We start from the raw sequence: 18,100 nt of genomic DNA, 5'->3' as shown, positions 1-18,100 counted from the left end.
TCCAAGGAGAGAGAGCTGAATGGATAGAAAATTGGCTTCATGGAAGGAGGCAAAGGGTGATGGTGGAAGGTTGCTTCTCGGAGAGGAGGCCTGTGACTAGTGGTGTGCCTCAGGGTTCAGTGCTGGGCCCATTACTGTTTGTCATCTACATCAATGATTTGGATGAGAACATAAACGGCAAGATTAGCAAGTTTGCAGATGATACAAAAGTGGGTGGTTTTGCAGATAGTGAAGATGGTTATGAAAAATTACAGCAGGATCTTGATCAGTTGGCCAGGTGGACTGAGGAATGGTTGATGGAATTTAATACAGAGAAATGTGAGGTGTTGCATTTTGGGAAGTCTAACATGGGCAGGACCTACACAGTAAATGGTAGGTATCTGGGGAGTGTTGTAGGGATGAGGGATCCAGGAGTACAGGTGCATGGCTCCTTGAAGGAGGAGTCGTAGTAGATTGGGTGTTCAAAAAAGCGTTTGGCACATTGGCCTTCAACAGCCAGTGTATTGAGTATAGAAGTTGGGAGGTCATGTTGCAGTTGTATAAGATGTTGGTGAGGCCTCATTTAGAGTATTGTGTTCAGCTCTGGGCACCGTGTTACAGGAACGATGTCAAGCTGGAAAGGGTACAAAGAAGATTTACGAGGATGTTGCCAGGACTAGAGGGTCTGAGCTATAGGCAGATGTTGAGTAGACTGGGACCACTCTATTCCTTGGAGCGCAGGAGGATGAGGGGTGATCTTATAAAGGTGTATAAGATCATGAGAGGAATAGATCGGGTAGATGCACAAAGTCTCTTGTCCAGAGTAGGTGAATCGAGGACCAGAGGACATAGGTTTAACGTGAAGGGGAAAACATTTAATAGGAATCTGAGCGGTAACTTTTTCATACAAAGGGTGGTGGATGTATGGAACAAGCTGCCAGACTATTCCAACATTTAAGAAGCAGTTAGATAGGTAGACGGATAGGACAGGTTTGGAGAGATATAGACCAAATGCAGGCAGGTGGGTCTAGTGTAGCTGGGACATGTTGGCCGGTGTGGGCAAGTTGGGTCGAAGGGCCTGTTTTCACTCTGTATCACTGAGAGAACTATTGATCTCAGGAGTTGGATGTGATGAGACTAATAACTCCTACTTTCAGTTCCTTGGCCTTTAGTTTAGAAGTTGAGTATGCTGACACATTGCATTTTGTGAAAGGAAATGATGTTTATGGATTTTCTTTTCAATTTTTTAATTAATTCGATTTTCAGCTGGCAATCAAAATTAAAAGATAAAAGCGATATCACATAATTGCAGACACTCTGAATTTCCTGCCAGCTATATTACTTATCTGTGTAGGAAGGAAATGCAGATGCTGGTTTAAACCAAAGATAGACACAAAAAGCTGGAGTAACTCAGTGGGTCAGACAGCATCCCTGGAGAAAAGGAATAGATGATGTTTCGGGTCGAGACCCTTCTTCAGACTGAGAGTCAGGAGAAAGGGAAATGAGAGATATAGATGGTGATGTAGAGAGATATAGAAAAAATGAATGAAAGATAGGTAAAAAAGTAATAATGATAAAGGAAACAGGCGATTGTTAGCTGTAGACTAGGTGAAAACGAGTTACAGATAATGAGACTCAACAAGATGACTTTGAAACTAGTACAACGACTGAGGTGGGGAAGGGAAGGAGAGAGAGGGGATGCAAGGGTTACTTGAAGTTAAAGAAATCAATATTCATACCATTGGGTTGTAAGCTGCCTAAGCAAAATATGATGTGCTGTTCCTCCAATTTGTGTTTGGCCTCACTCTGACAATGGAGGAGGCCCAGGGCAGAATGATCAGTGTGGGAATGAGAAGGGGAATTAAAGTGTTTGGCAACCTGTTGGCTACTCCACTGCAATCACAATAAGCGCTGATTGTTGATTATGGTAGTATTTTAGTTAGATTCTTGCAGCACATACACAGACCCCACCGCCCTACCCACCCATGCCATCTAAGATGTCCATCTAGGGTAGTCCAATTTGCCAGCATTTAACCCATATCCTTCTAGATCTTTCCTATCCATGTACTTGTCCCAAGACATTTTAAATGTGCTACTGTAACTGTCTCAACTACTTCCTCAGGCAGCTCGCTCCATACACACCCTGCTCTGTGTGTGAGAAAGTTGCCCTTCTCGCCATAAACATATGCATAAGTCTAGTTCTTGATTCCCCATTTCTGTCTCCGTTCACCCTATCTATGCCACATGACACTATACACCTCCAAAAGATGAGCCCTCAGTGCACTACACTCCAAGGACTAAAGTCCTAGCCCTCCCAACCTTTCCCTATAACTCACTCCCTCACTAGGGGCAGCACAGCAGTAGAGTTGCTGCCTTACAGCGAATGCAGCGCCAGAGACCCAGGTTCGATCCTGACTACGGGTACTGTCTGTACGGAGTTTGTACGTTCTCCCCGTGGGTTTTCTCCGAGATCTTCGGTTTCCTCCCACACTCCAAAGACGTACAGGTTTGTAGGTTAATTGGCTTAGTAAATGTAAAAATTGTCCCTGGTGTGTGTAGGATAGTGTTAATGTGCGGGGATCGCTGGGCGGCACAGACACGGTGGGCCGAAAGGACCTGTTTCCGCGCTGTATCTCTAAACTAAAAATCTAAACTAAACTAAGTTCTTAGGCTTAGGTTTATGTAAAGTGTAGGAGATTTACAGGAGATTTGAGAAAGACGGTTTTGTTTTACCTCAAAGGTGTTTGAAATCTGGAAAGCACGATCCAGAATTGGTGGAAGTAATTGGGCCACTCACAACATTTAAGAAGAATTTAGATGAGCACTTGAAACACGATTGTGTGGAAGACTATTGTCATAGAGTCAGAGAGGAATATTGGTCAAATGCGGGAAAATGGAACTAGCGTAGATTGGCATCTTGGTGCATGGATTTGTTGAACTGAACGGCATATTTCCATGCTGACTGACTCTATAACTGATTCTAGGAGACGATGAGCTAGAAAATAGTTCATATTCAGCACAAACGCAGCGGGCTGAACAGATTGTTTCCATACCTTATGACACTATGACTCTACAACACAAGCTGAGATTTTTATCCAACTGATCAATAATCACCCCTGGACTTGTTAATTGTTGTGATTTCCTCCAGTACATTAAGGCTTCTCATCTGTGGTAGTGTCAGTTTGTGACAGGACCCCTGGAAGTCCAATGTTGTTGTAACGTTGTGGTATCAGGGATTGCTTTCTACCCGTGACTAATGACACCACCGCCTACTCTCCCCGTCGGTCAGTCAGGCACAGTGTCACGGTGAGGTGCCAAGCAATGGGTTGTGCGGCTGTTACCTTGGCAGCGGCCGTTACCTTGGCAGCGGCCGTGACGGCAGCGGTCGCCGCCACATTCAGGCCTCGCCTTCCAAACTGCACCACCGCTTCGTAGCTCCGATCCTTCGCCTGGCTCAGGTATTCATCGATCTCCTGCAAGGGAAGTGAGCAAAGGGTGAGAAGGAATTTGTGTCGGAAGGAACCGCAGATGCTGGTTTAAACCGAAGATAAGACACAAAAAACTGGAGCAACTCAGCAGGATTAGGCAGCATCTCTGAAGAGAAGGAATGGGTGACGTTTCGGGTCGAGACCCTTCTTCAGACCCGAACCGAAACGTCACCTATTCCTTCTCTCCAGAGATGCTGCCTAATCCCGCTGAGTTGCTCCAGCTTTTTGTGTCCATGTTTTATGAGAAGGAATTGTTGGCTGGCCTGGGCCATACATACCTCAGGCAGACTCAATGAGCCCAGGAGTGTAAAGTACTCTGTCCCTCTCCCAATCTAAAACAATGCTTTAGTTTAGTTTAGTCTAGTTTTTTAGTTTGGTTTAGTTTATTATTGTTACGTGTACTGAGAGGCACAGCAAAAAGCTTTTGGTTGCCCCCTCTCTGGTCAACCAAAAGACTATACATGATTACAATCAAGCCGTCCACATTGCGCAGATACATGATAAAGGGCATAACATTTAGTTCAAGATAAAGTCAAGTCAAATCCAATTAAAGATTGTACGGAATTCTCCAATGAGAGTGGATGGGAGGTCAGGTCTGATAGTTGGTGATAGGATGGTTCAGTTGCCCAATAACAGCTGGGAAGAGACTGTCCCTGTATGTGGGGGTGTGTGTTTTCAAACTTCTGTACCTCTTGCCCGATGGGAGAGGGGATGAGATTCGTCCTTGATTATGCTGGTGGCCTTAAGTGATTCATTCCTTGAAAGAGAGAGACGATCCAGTAAGCTGAAACGACCCAAATTGGTCAATGCTCACTGGACTTTAGTTCAGTTTATTGTCACGTGCACTGAGGTACAGTGAAAAGCTTTTTGTTGCGTGCTATCCTGTCAGCGGAAAGACAACACATGATTACAATCGAGCCGTCCACAGTGTACCAGATGCAGGATAAAGGGAATAATGTATAGTGCAGATTCAGAGAGTTGTGAATCTGTGGAATTCTCTGACTCAGAAGGCAGTGGAGGCCAATTCTCTGAATGCATTCAAGAGAGAGCTAGATAGAGCTCTTAAGGATAGCGGAGTCAGGGGGTATGGGGAGAAGGCAGGAACGGGGTACTGATTGAGAATGATCAGCTATGATCACATTGAAGGGCCTCGAAGGGCCGAATGGCCTACTCCTGCATCTGTTGTCTATTGTCTATTAAAGTCCAATAAAGTCTGATTGAAGATAGTCCACGGGTCTCCAATGAGGTAGATGGTCAGGACCGCTCTCTAGTTGTTGATAGGATGGTTCAGTTGCCTGATATCAGCTGGGAAGAAACTGTCCTCCAATTGTCCTGAAACTGCCGATGCAGCCTGTCCTGTTCTCCTAGTGCTTGACATGAGTCTCATACTGCAATTGTAGCGTTTCTGTAAGAAAATAGGATCAGCAGGGTGATTTGTTGGTTTCCACCATCTTGAAGCCCATTCAGTAGCCAACAACCATCTGCGGACCACCTCAAAGCGACTGAAAGGGATACAAAGCACTGGAGTAATTTAGCAGTTCAGGCATCATCAAATAAGGGTGGAACGGTGGCGCAGCGGAAGAGTTACTGCCTTGCAGCGCCAGACCCCCCGGTTTCGAACCTGACTACGAGTGCTGTCTGAAAGGGGTTTGTACGTTCTCCCCGTGACTGCGTGGGTTTTCTCCGGGAGCTCCGGTTTCCTTAAACACTCCAAAGACGTACAGGTTTGTAGGTTAATTGGCTTTAGTAAAAATTGTAAATTGTCCCTAGTGTGTGCTATAGTGTTAGTGTACGGGAAACGCTGGTTGGTGCGGACTCCATGGTACGAAGCGCCTTTTTCTAAGCTGTATCTCTAAACTAAACTCAACTTTTCTGGAGAGCATGGATAGGTGACGTTTCAGGTCGGGACTCTGAAGAAGGGTCTTGACCTGAAACGTCATCTATCCATGTTCTCCAGAGATGCTGACTGGCCCGTTGAGTTTCTCCAGCACTTTGTGTCCTTTTGTGTAGACCAGCACCTTCAGTTCCTTGTTTCTTCAAATAGACTGAACTCAGGCTCCAGCTCAGCCAGTGCAAAGCCACCACTCAAACACACAAGGCTTTAAATTGCTCATTACACAGAGAATCGAGGCTCTGGTGTGGTCATGTGAAAAGAATACTCAGCCTTCCAATCTCCACATGATGAACAAACGGCAAAACTCACTGATGTATGAAGAGCAATCATCTCTGTCATCCATCTGCCACTTACTTGCCTGACTCACGTGAAGAATCAAAGCTCTGATCCCATCAATACATGAAGGGTAGAAGCTCCAATTCACTCTTCATGAAATGGGTATTATGGCACATATGTAATATGTAAATTTCCCCGGTGTGGGACGAATATATTATTATCATTAATGAGATGGCTATTCACACTGTACATCAAATGGAAAATCACACCCCATCATATTTACCCAATCCAATGATGTAATTTATGAGGAGAATCCAAAGAAACTACGGGTGTCGGAGGTTATGGGGAGAAGGCGTGAGAATGGGGTTAGGGTGGAGAGATAGATCAGCCATGATTGAACGGTGGAGTAGACTTTGATGAGCCGAATGGCCTAATTCTACTCCTATCTCTTATGGCCTTATGATCATAAACCATAAATGGCATAGCTTAGAACAAAGAACATAAACATTGAACAGTACATTAGAGGAACAGGCCCTCTGGTCTGCAATCTCATTGCCGAACATAATTCCAAGTTAAACTAATGTCCTCTGCCTACACATCCTCCATATCCCTCCATTCTCTGCTTATCCTCTGCCTATCTAAAAGCTTCATAAATGCCACTATGGTATGTGCCTCCACCACCACCCCTGGTACCCACCACTCTCTGTGCAAAACACTTTCCTCCCACATCTCCTTTAAACTTTGCCCCTCTCACCTTAAAGTTATGCTCTCACATCCTTTACATAACCACCCTGGGAGAAAGATTCCAACTGTCCACCTATGCCTCCCCAATTTTACGAGGCTTCCCTGCAACCTCTGATGTTCCAGAGAAAAAACTCCAAGTTAGATCGCATGGGATCCAAGGATAGATAGCTGAATGGATGGAAAATTGGCTTCATGGAAGGAAGCAGAGGGCAATGGTGGAAGGTTGCTTCTCAGACTGGAGGCCTGTGACTAGTGGTGTGCCTCAGGGTTCGGTGCTGGGCCCCTCACTGTTTTTGTCATCTATATCAATGATTTGGATGAGAACATACATGGCAAGATTAGCAAATTGGGTGGTTTTGCAGACAGTAAAGATGGTTGTGAAAAATTGCAGCAGGATCCTGATCGATTGGCCAGGTGGGCTGAGGAGTGGTTGATGGAATTTAATACAGGGAAATGTGAGGTGTTGTATTTTGGGAAGTCTAACACGGACAGGACCTACACAGTGAATGGCAGGACTCTGGCGAGCATTGTAGAGCAGAGGGATCTAAGAGTGCAGGTGCATAATTCCTTGAAGGTGGAGTTGCAGGGTGGTCAAAAAAGCTTTTGGCACATTGACGGTCATCAGTCAGAGTATTGAGTTTCAAAGTTGGGAGGTCATGCTGCAGTTGTATAAGACATTAGTGAGACCACATTTAGTGTATTGTTTTCAGCTCTGGGCACCATGTTAAAGGAAACATGTTGTCAAACTGGAAAGGATATAGAGAAGATTCATGAGGATGTTGCCAGGACAAGAGGAGCTGAGCTATAGGGAGATATTGTGTAGAGGGTGATCTTATAGAGATTATAAAATCATGAGAGGAACAGATTGGGTGGATGCACTGAGACTCTTGCCCAGAGTAGGTGAATCGAGGACCAGAGGACATAGGTTTAATGTGAGGGAGAAAAGATTCAATAGGAATCTGAGGGGTAACTTTTTCACACAAAGGGTGGTGAGTGTATGGACCGAGCTGCCAGAGGAGAGTGGGTGAGACAGGGACTATCCCAATGTTTAAGGAACATTTAGACAGGTACATGGATAGGACAGGTTTAAAGGGATTTGGACCAAATACAGGCAAATGGAACTAGTTTTGCTGAGACATGTTGGCCGGTGTGGGCAAGTTGGGTTGAAGGGCCTGTTTCCACACTGTATCACTCTATGACTCTATGTCCAATCTCTTACACCCTCAAATCCAGCCAGCATTCCGGTAAACGTCTTATGCACATTCTCCAAAGCCTCCACATCCTTCTGGTATTGGGACAACTGGAAATTCCAGAACTTCTACATTTAAATTTAGTTTAGTTTATAGATACAGTGCAGAAACAGGCCCTTTGTCCCACTGAGTGCATGCCAACCAGTGATCCCCATACATTAGCACTATCCTACACACTAGGGGCAATTTACAATTTTACCAAAGCCACTTAATCTACAAACCTGTATGTCTTTGGACTCTGGGAGGAAACCGGAGAACCCAGAGAAAACCCACACGGTCACAGGTAGAACGTACAAACTCCATACAGACGGCACCCACAGTCCGTCTCTCCAACCTGTTATTGGAATAGTGCGCTCTGTGGCGCTGTACCGGGGATATAATACCCATGAGGCAGTAGCCAAGAGGATCCTGAATTAAAATGGCTGAACCCAAGGCTCGAGTGTAAAGCCTCTGTTAATTAGTTGTGTAGCTGTAATGGAGCAGTTTACAGAAAGGAAACACAATAACAAAACATGGTGTCAGATCGGGGCCTGTTTCAGGATTCGTCGAGAGTTCATTGGGTGCACGGCGACAGCGGACGACGTTTGTGAGTAAGTACTACCGAGAGACGATTGTGCGGCCTACATTGTTTCCATCGACAGAGGGGTGGATTTATCAGGAAAATGGAGCAGCTGAAGCTCCCTAGGCAAATGAATTTTGAGGCAAGGGACCTGCCAATGGAGTGGAGACAATGGAGGGAAGAGTTTGAGCTCTATGTTGATTTGAGCATGGAAGGGAAGGATGACAAGACAATGAGGAAACTGCTCATGTACCTAGTTGGACTGCAAGGGAGAGAGCTCTACCAAACGCTAGAGACACGGACGCCGGAGGGCAACGTACAAGAAGTTACGCGAGAGCAGGCTCTCGATGCTTTCGAACAGCATTGTCAACCCGTGAAGAACGAGACCATCGACAGGTATAGATTCTTTATGAGGAGCCAAGAGAGAGGGGAGACTTTTGATTCGTTTTTAATAGAACTGAAGCTCTCGGCAGCTCATTGCGGTTTCAGAGAGTTGAAGGATTCACTGATACGTGATAGAATAATATGCGGCATAAGGGATGACATGCTGCGGGAAAGACTTCTCCAAGAAACCTCACTTGACTTAGAAAAGTGTGTGAAGGCATGCCAGGCTTCGGTGCTGGCCAAGGCCAGAGTTGATGTCCTGGTAAGGGACCAGCGACAAGATGTCTGTGCAGTGAGGCAGGAGGGGAAACGATACCAGCCAGCCATAGAGTGCAAATACTGTGGATACAAACATGAGAGAAAGAAGGAGAAATGTCCGGCATATGGCAGGGAGTGTTTCAAATGCCATCAGAAAGATCATTTCGCCTCACAATGCAGGGAATAGCAGGGGCAGCAGAAGAAAGAAAAGAAAGGGAAAAAACCTGTGCATGCAGTGGTGGAAGTGGAGAGTTCCAGTGATGAGTATGATGACAGTCAAGAGGATGATGAAATTCACACAATGGAACTGCAACCAGAAGCAGGAAAAGCAGAAAGTGTGCACAGGGTTGAGGAGACCCAATTCCCAAAGAAAATCTTTGCGACCATGATGCTGAAAGGGAAGGAAGTAAAATTCCAGGTGGACAGTGGAGCCACATGTAACATCATTCCCAAGATGTATGCAAAGGATGTGGATGAAACCAAGCAAGTATTGTCCATGTACAACAATACGACAGAGGTGCCTCTTGGGAAAAGCAAGGTGAGACTGGTGAACCCAAAGAATGGAAGGAAATACAAAGTAGAGTTTGTAGTCCTGGAGGAAGACTGCATTCCAATCCTGGGAAGTAGGGCAGCCCAGCAGATGGGGCTCATCTCAGTGTGTAAAGAGAACATAATGACACTGAATGGCAGTGAAATCCCTCTGAGCAAGGAAAGATTGATAGCATAGTATGCTGATGTGTTTGAAGGGACAGGTAAATTTGAGGGCAAGTACCATCTGCTGGTAGCTGACAGCATAACGCCGGTGATCCACCCACCACGAAGAATCCCTGTAGCCTTACGGAGTAAGCTGAAAGAGGAGTTAGGCAGACTGACAGAAGCGGAAATAATTGCCCCAGTAGAGACCCACACACCATGGGTATCCAGCCTTGTGTGTGTAGAAAAGCCCAATGGGAAGTTGAGAGTGTGTTTAGATCCGAGGGATCTGAACAAGGGGCTTAAAAGAAGTCATTACCCAATGATGACGATCGAAGATGTCCTCACTGACCTGAATGATGCCAAGATCTTCAGCATGTTTGATGCCAGGTTTTGGCATGTGGAACTGGATGATGAGAGTTCTCAGCTTACGACATTTAACGCACCATATGGTAGATATAGGTGGAGACGCATGCCGTTTGGTCTGTCCACGGCCCCTGAGGAGTTCCAGCGATGACAGAACCAAGTGCTGGAGGGCCTGGAAGGAGTGAGGTCTGTTGCTGACGACATCCTAGTGTTTGGGAAAGGAAAAACTGCAGAGGAAGCAGAAAGAGACCATGACAGGAAGGTTAAAGCTCTGATGGAGAGATGTCGTGACCTTGACCTGAAGCTGAACATAGAGAAGGCAAAGCTGAAGGTGAAGGAAGTCACTTTCATAGGGCATAGAGTCTCTGCTGCAGGACTGAAACCAGATCCAGGGAAGGTAGAAGCAGTGCTACAGATGCCTAACCCAACGGATGTCCAAGGAGTTCAGCGATTTATTGGGTTTGTGAACTACTTGAGCAAATTCCTTCCTGGATTAAGCGACCTATGTGAACCGCTACGCAAGCTGACACAGAAGGATGTCGTTTGGTGGTGGGCACAGGTGCATGACAGGGCGGTGATGGACATAAAGAAGCTAGTAACTGCCGAGCCAGTACTCAGATACTATGATCCATCCAAGGAGCTGACAAGATCATGTGAGAACTGGAGACTGTAAACCTGGCAAAGCACATCCCAATAGCACAGCCTCTGCTAAATGGCATAAGGGATGCAACAGAAAAAGACGAGACTATGCATATATCTCCTATTTCCATGTGCGGGACGAGCTGAGTGTTGGAGATGGCCTCATATTTAGGGGAGAGAGAGTAATCATCCCTAAAGCCAGGAGACGCGACATGCTCACACGAGTACATGATTCCCACATTGGTGTGAATGGCTGTCTAAGAAGGGCAACAGAATGTCTGCACTGGCCCGGAATGAGTGCAGAAATCAAGGACTTCGTACAGAAATGTGAGACATGTCAAGCTCAAGGGAAAGAGCAACCAAAAGAAACACTGCATTCCCATGAAATTCCAGAGAGGCCATGGGCGAAGGTGGGTGCAGGTTTGTTCCACTTGGATGGAAGGAACTATTTGTTCACTGTGGACTATTTCTCATGATATTGGGAAATAGACTATCTAGAGAAAACACTGGCAGTGAATGTCATTCATAAAATCAAAGGCCAGTTCGCAAGATATGGAATACCAGATCAGCTCATCACAGATAATGGGCCACAGTTCACAGCTGAGGAGTTCAAGAGATTTACCAAGAAGTGGCAGTTTGAGCATACGAGCGCATCACCCTATTATCCACAGAGTAATGGAAAGGTGGAGAGCAGTGTGAAAGTTGCGAAGTCATTGCTGAGGAAGGCTAAGGCTGCCGGAGCTGACCCTTACCTGAGCCTACTAGCTTTTTGCAACACACCAACACCTGGCATGAGAAGCAGTCCAGTTCAAAGATTGATGAACAGACGTACCAGGACCATTCTACCGACTACTCAGAGGCTGTTCAAACCTGAAATTCAGGAAAAGGTAGGAGATGAGTTGAGAGCAGCTAGAGTCAGACAAGCAGACTACTACAACAGAGGATCTCAAGATCTGATTCCCCTGAAAGCTGGCGATCCAGTTCGAGTGAAGCCGACCGACGATCGACATCGGCCCTGGAGGAAGGCTGTGGTTGTAGGCCGTGTTGCGCAACCCAGATCTTATGAAGTCAGAACCGAGGACGGCGTCATCTATCGTCGGAATCGGTGCCATCTGAGGAAGACCAACGAGCCATGTCATCGCGCTGATGTTGACCTGGATGACCTGGTGATGTCGCCTGAACCGGAGCGAGACAATCGACCTGTGAACCGACCACCGGTCCCCAGGGAGCATCAAACCCTGACAACAAGATCTGGTAGATGCGTTCGAAAACCACGCTATCTGCAGGATTATGTGCCCAAATAAGGATAGGGCCTGTACATGTAGTTAAGTATAGATGTAAAGGCTATTAGGTTATGTTTAAAAGTTAATGTTATATTTTCGGTTATAGTTTGAGATGCGTAGTTTTATGTCGAAGTAGTGGTAATGGCCATTTTAAAACGAAATAAATAAATAAACAATCAAATTAATAAATAAAAAGGGGAAAGGGAATGAGGAACCAGACATGTGTTGTTCAAAGTTTAGATTATACTGAGCACTGAACTGTCGCAGATCCAAGGGAGGAGAATTTGGAAGCTACCACGGAAATGGATTGTCAAAGGCAGGTTGGAAAATGGACTGTTGGAGACATGTTAGACTCAGTGAAATAAGATGCCATGGAAGAATTTATTGCTATACATGTAAAGTTCCTGTACATATCTGTTTTGTAAATAAAGGGGGATGTTATGGGAATAGTGCGCTCTGTGGCGCAGTACCGAGGATATATTACCCATGAGGCAGCAGCCAAGAGGATCCTGAATTAAAATGGCTGAACCCAAGGCTCGAGTGTAAAGCCTCTGTTAATTAGTTGTGTAGTTATAATGGAGCAGTTTACAGAAAGGAAACACAATAACAAAACACAACCCATTCCTTCTCTCCAGAGATGCTGCCTATCCCGCTGAGTTACTCCAGCATTTTGTGTCTACCTTCGATTTAAATCAGCATCTGCAGTTCTTTCCTACCCATAGTCAGGATCGAACCAGGGTCTCTGATGCTGTAAGGCAGCAACTCTACTGCTGTGCCACCGTGCTGCCCTGCATATTTCACTGCATAGTTTTCTGATGCCCACAAAACAACAATTACCACAGTTTGACTTCAGATGTGGTGGGTGGATGCTTGCTTTAGAAATGCATGAAGCAGAAATTAAACTATTCAATGCAGCAGTGACATTTAGCTTTTTTTAGTTTAGATTGGAGATACAGCGTGGAAACAGGCCCTTTCAGCCCACTGGGTCCGCGCCGACCAGCGATCCCCAAACATTAACACTATCCTACACCCACTAGGGACAATTTTTACATTTACTAAGCCAATTAACCTACAAACCTGTATGTCTTTGGAGTGTGGGAGGAAACCGAAGATCTCGGAGTAAACTCACACAGGTCACGGGGAGAATGTACAAACTCCGTACAGACAGCTCCCGTAGCCAGGATCGAACCCAGGCCTCCAGCGCTGCTCTCATGTAAGGCAGCAACTCTACCACTGCGCCACTGTGCTGCCCCTAAGTTCTCCCAGCTTTCTTTCCCCCTCCCCCCCCCCCCACCCACCCCACCCCCACATACAATCAGTCAATCAGTCTAAAGAAGGATCCCGACCCAAAATGTCACCTCATCCATGTTCTCCAGAGATGCTGCCTGACCCACCGAGTTACTCCAGCACTTTGTGTTCTTTTTAGAGACATTTTGTTGCTTGAAGTGCTTTATTCCGAATACACTCCAAAATAAAAATAACTTAAGCCTCAGAATAGCTATTACTTTGTTTAGTCATAAGGGTTTGCAACAGATACATAGCCCAGGTTGCAGTTAATCTGAAACAGTAATCCATGTCAGGTGCCAAGGGTCTTTAAATTACACTCAAATGTTTGGCATGGGTGTAGACTCGAAGGGAACAACACATGTTCCAGGCGGGTCACTGTGAATGTGCTGGTTGAAAATTTAACTAGTTTGTAAAATAAACCAACTTGTTTATTCAATAATCAAAATAATGTGCTCAACAGATTTCCTCTCGACAAACAGGTCTGCCTTCTTTCGCTGATGTTCCTTCAAACTAAATTTAGGTTTGGTAACCTCATGTCCGTACACACAGCTTGCAGCATCTGTCAACAATTTGTAGTGCTATCCAGAACAATCATGATATCTTCGAACCTTGCCCAGCCCTGGCTTCATGCCAGCCTGTTGGAAATAGATGGTCAACAGGAGCGAGTCTCTACAAGTTCACTGTTCTCGCATTCGAATAGTAGACAGTGACCTTCCTTCGTACATGAACTAAAAGTAACCAGAACGCCAAGCTGACAAACACAGGGAACACCAGAGAGGCTGTTTTTGAATCAGTCACCATTATGACCAATTAGTCATAGAGACAAACAGCATAGGTGTGGGGGTGGGGGGTGTGGGGGTGGGGGGGGGGGGGATGGGGGGTTGGGGGGGGGGCGGGGGCGGCATGGCGGCACAGCGGTATACTTGCTGCCTTACAGCGCCTGCAGTGCCGGAGACCTGGGTTCGATCCCGATTACGGGTGCTGTCTATACGGAGTTTGTACGTTTTCCCCGTGACTGCATGGGTGTTCTCCGAGATCTTCGTTTCCCTCTCACACTCCAAAGACGTACAGGTATGTACGTTAATTGGCTTGGTGTATGTGTAAATTGTCCCTAGTGTGTGTAGGATAGTGTTAATATGCGGGGATCGCTGGTCGGTGCGGACTCGGTGGGCTGAAGGGCCTGTTTCCACGCTGTATCTCTAAACTAAACTAAACTAAACACCGAAACAGGCCCTTCAGCCCAACTTGCCCCTGCCAGCCAAGATGCTAGGTCCACCTGATCTATGCTAGGTCCACCTGCCCTTGTTTGCCCCATATCCCTCTAAATCTTTTCTATCCATGAACCTGTTCAAATGTCTTTCAACTATTGTTATAGCACCTGCCTCAACTACCTCCTCTGGCAGGTCGTTCCAGCGCCCTCTGTATGAAGAAGTTGCCCCTCGGGTTCCTTTCCTCTCATCACATCACAGTACAGCAGCAACATCTTTGCTGGATCAAGATGAACAAGAACTAACAGAAACAAATGGTTTTGAATCTTAAGGATTCTGTCTTAGTATAAATAGTCCACACGATTCATTTTCCCCAGGATCACGCGATCCCGGGAATGAGTAGGTGAACATATGATGAGCATTTGACGGCACTGGGCCTGTACTCACTGGAGTTTAGAAGAATGAGGGGGGACCTCATTGAATAGTGAAAGGCTTGGATGGAGTGGATGTGGAGAGGATGTTTCCACTATTGGGAAAGTCTAGGACTAAGGGTCAGAGCCTCAGAATTAAAGGATGTTCTTTTAGGAAGAAGACGAGCAGGAATTTCTTTCATCAGAAGATGGTGAATCTGTGGAATTCTTTGCCACAGAAGGCTGTGGAGGCCATCAGTGGATATATTTAAGGCAGAGATAGAAAAATTCTTGATTAGTACGGGTGGCAGAGATTTTGGGGAGAAGGCAGGAGAATGGGGTTAGGAGGGAAAGATAGATCAGCCATGATTGAATGGCGGAGTAGACTTGATGGGCCGAATGGCCTAATTTTGCTCCTATCACATGATCTTATGACCTTCTTCACCTGATCATGTGATGTTCCTTCATGTTCTTCCCAATAGGTTTCATGTTGCTCAGTTACATTGAGTTTGGCATGGGCTTGCTTTCCTATCAAATAGACTGCTGAGAGCCATTCATTCCCTTGCGAGCACAAATAAGCAGGTGGAGTCTCGAGTAAAACACATGGGCTGGAGGTCATGTGCAGCTACGATACTTTTATTGCCTCTTCAGGCGGTTCTACCGTTTTCCTGAAAGTGCTGCATTGTTTGGCCACAATTCACATAACACTCGTGCTTGCTTGACGACAACCAGGGTAATGTCCAATGCCTGCTTGGCATTCAGTTTCTCCTTAATGAGCAGTCTCCTTGGGCTGTGGACATCATAGATTCCACAAACTGCACTGTCCTTCACAGCACCATTAAGCATTAAGTAAAAATGCCCACCTGTGCAGATTGCTCTTTATTTTCCTGTTATCATCCAACCACTAGAGGGAAGTGATAACAATGTATACTTGTATACACTGGAATTTAAAAGGATGAGCGGGGATCTTATTGAAACGTATAAGATTATTAAGGGGTTGGACACATTAGAGGCAGGAAACATGTTCCCAATGTTGGGGGAGTCCAGAACAAGGGGCCACAGTTTAAGAATAAGGGGTAAGCCATTTAGAACTGAGATGAGGAAAAACCTTTTCAGTCAGAGAGTTGTGAATCTGTGGAATTCTCTGCCTCAGAAGGCAATGGGGGGCAATTCTCTGAATGCATTCAAGAGAGAGCTAGATAGAGCTCTCAAGGATAGCGAAGTCAGGGGGTATGGGGAGAAGGCAGGAACGGGATACTGATTGAGAATGATCAGCCATGATCACATTGAATGGCGGTGCTGGCTCGAGGTGCTGAATGGCCTCCTCCTGCACCTATTGTCTATCGTCTATTGTTTATTGTATTCACAACATCTCTTAGAATCAGTTATAGAAGCAGACAGACCTTTGGCCCACCTTGTCTATCTCAACCAAATTGACATATTGGGCTAGTCCCATTTGCCTGAATTTGGCCTCCAAACCCTTCCCATCCATATATTTGTCCAAATGTCTTTAGAAAGTCATAATTACGTCTGCTTCGATAGCTTCCCCAGGCAGATGCTTCCAGTAACGGCTTACCCTCTGAGTGGAAAGTTTGCTCTTGAGGGGGGTCCTTCCTAAATCTCTCCTCTTGCACCTTAAGACTTTGCACTCTAGTTTTTAAAATCCTCTACACTGAGAAAAGAATGTGCATGTTCACTTTATCCATGCCCCTCATGATTTTGCACACTTGAATAACAGGGCAGCACAGTGGTGCAGCCGTATAGTTGCTGCCTTACAGCGCCAGAGACCCAGGTTTGATCCTGAGTACGGGTGCTGTCTGTATGGAGTTTGTACATTCTCCCTGAGACCGCGTGGATTTTTCCCCGGGTGGTCCGGTTTTCTTCTACACTCCCAAGACGTACCGGTTTGCAGGTTAAATGGCTTTGGTAAAAATCGTAAATTGTCCCTCGTGTGTGCTAGAGTCGCTGGTCGGCATGGACCTGGTGGGCTGAAAGGCCTGTTTGTGCGCTATATCTCTAAACTAAGCATAACATCATCCTTCAGCTTCCTAAGCTCCAAAGAAAAAAGTCCCAGCCTATTCCAGCCTCTCCCTACAGCTCTAGCCTACATCCAAGGTAGTCCTGGTGAATCTCTTCTGCATCTTATCCACGTTAACGACATCCATCCTATAGTTTATCCTCTTAAAGTAAAGCAAAAACACTGCCCTTGCTGGAAATCTGAAATAAAATCGGTACATGTAGGAAATACTCAGTCGGTTATGCAGCATCATTAAAGAGAGAAAGTGTCAACGTTTTAGGTTGAAGAATTTCCATCGGAAGCGCTCCACAGACATAGCCTGACCTATCTCAAGGATATTCACTTTTTAATCTCTTAATGGAACCTTGTGTCTTAAAGGATTGCCGCACTGTGGCAACAAGCCACATCTAACATTTTCTTTAATAGATATAGCTTTCATTTAGCCTTTTATTTTGCCAGCCAAGATGTCAACCAAAAAAAAGATATAAGACTTAGAGAGCACATTAGCAGAGTCATGAAGAAAGCATCAAGTTGGCAAGAGACATCACCATCTAAAGATGAGGCATGTATCCCACCCTACCATTACAAGTGTTCTCCCCATAACCCCTGACTCCGCTATCCTTAAGAGCTCTATCTAGCTCTCTCTTGAATGCATTCAGAGAATTGGCCTCCATTGCCTTCTGAGGCAGAGAATTCCACAGATTCACTACTCTCTGACTGAAAAAGTTTTTCCTCATCTCAGTTCTAAATGGCCTACCCTTTATTCTTAAACTGTGGCCCCTTGTTCTGGACTCCCCCAACATTGGGAACATGTTTCCTGCCTCTAACGTGTCCAACCCCTTAATAATCTTATACGTTTCGATAAGATATATATGATTATATATGTGTGTGTGTGTGTGTGTGTGTGTGTGTGTGTGTGTGTGTGTGTGTGTGTGTGTGTGTGTGTGTGTGTGTGTGTGTGTGTGTGTGTGTGCATGTGTTTATATACACACACTTAACTTTTTTTCTCGTTTACTATATTGTTCATAGTGTTACTATGTTTACACATTCTGTTGTGCTGCTGCAAGTAAGAATTTAATTGTTCTATCTGGGACACATGACAATAAAATACTCTTGACTCTTGAGAAAGATTTCAGAACATACCATCTGCACCCACTCTGACATTTGAACAAGCTGCTTCACTCAAACTTCCTTGTCTGGCGAGGATTAAACTTCAATGCAAGGCGGCCTACTGCTACAAGAACACCACAGCGCAGTAAGAGAGAAAAGGTTATGCTATTTAACAACAGAGACATTTCTCAGCTTTCGGAGTTAAAAGGCATTTTTCAGTCTTATGTAACAGTCCAGCTTGTCACATCAATAGTC

General features: G+C 45.5%; 1 protein-coding gene across 2 annotated transcripts in view; it reads right to left on the bottom strand.

The window, feature by feature from the left end:
* Positions 1–18,100, bottom strand: part of reep1 (receptor accessory protein 1) — a 101,024-nt gene that overhangs the window by 41,704 nt on the left and 41,220 nt on the right. Inside the window, exon 5 of one of the 2 annotated variants that reach the window (XM_078411302.1) lies at positions 3,321–3,452. In XM_078411302.1, the coding sequence (XP_078267428.1) occupies positions 3,321–3,452 (132 nt within the window). The remainder of the gene's footprint in view (positions 1–3,320; positions 3,453–18,100) is intronic. The other variant, XM_078411390.1, reaches the window with a different exon arrangement.

The sequence above is a fragment of the Rhinoraja longicauda genome, chromosome 1, assembly GCF_053455715.1.
Source record: "Rhinoraja longicauda isolate Sanriku21f chromosome 1, sRhiLon1.1, whole genome shotgun sequence".
In the NCBI taxonomy this organism is placed as follows: Eukaryota; Metazoa; Chordata; class Chondrichthyes; order Rajiformes; family Arhynchobatidae; genus Rhinoraja; species Rhinoraja longicauda.
The sequence above is the reverse complement of the archived record's forward strand: the minus strand, read 5'-3'. Positions and strand labels throughout refer to the sequence as shown.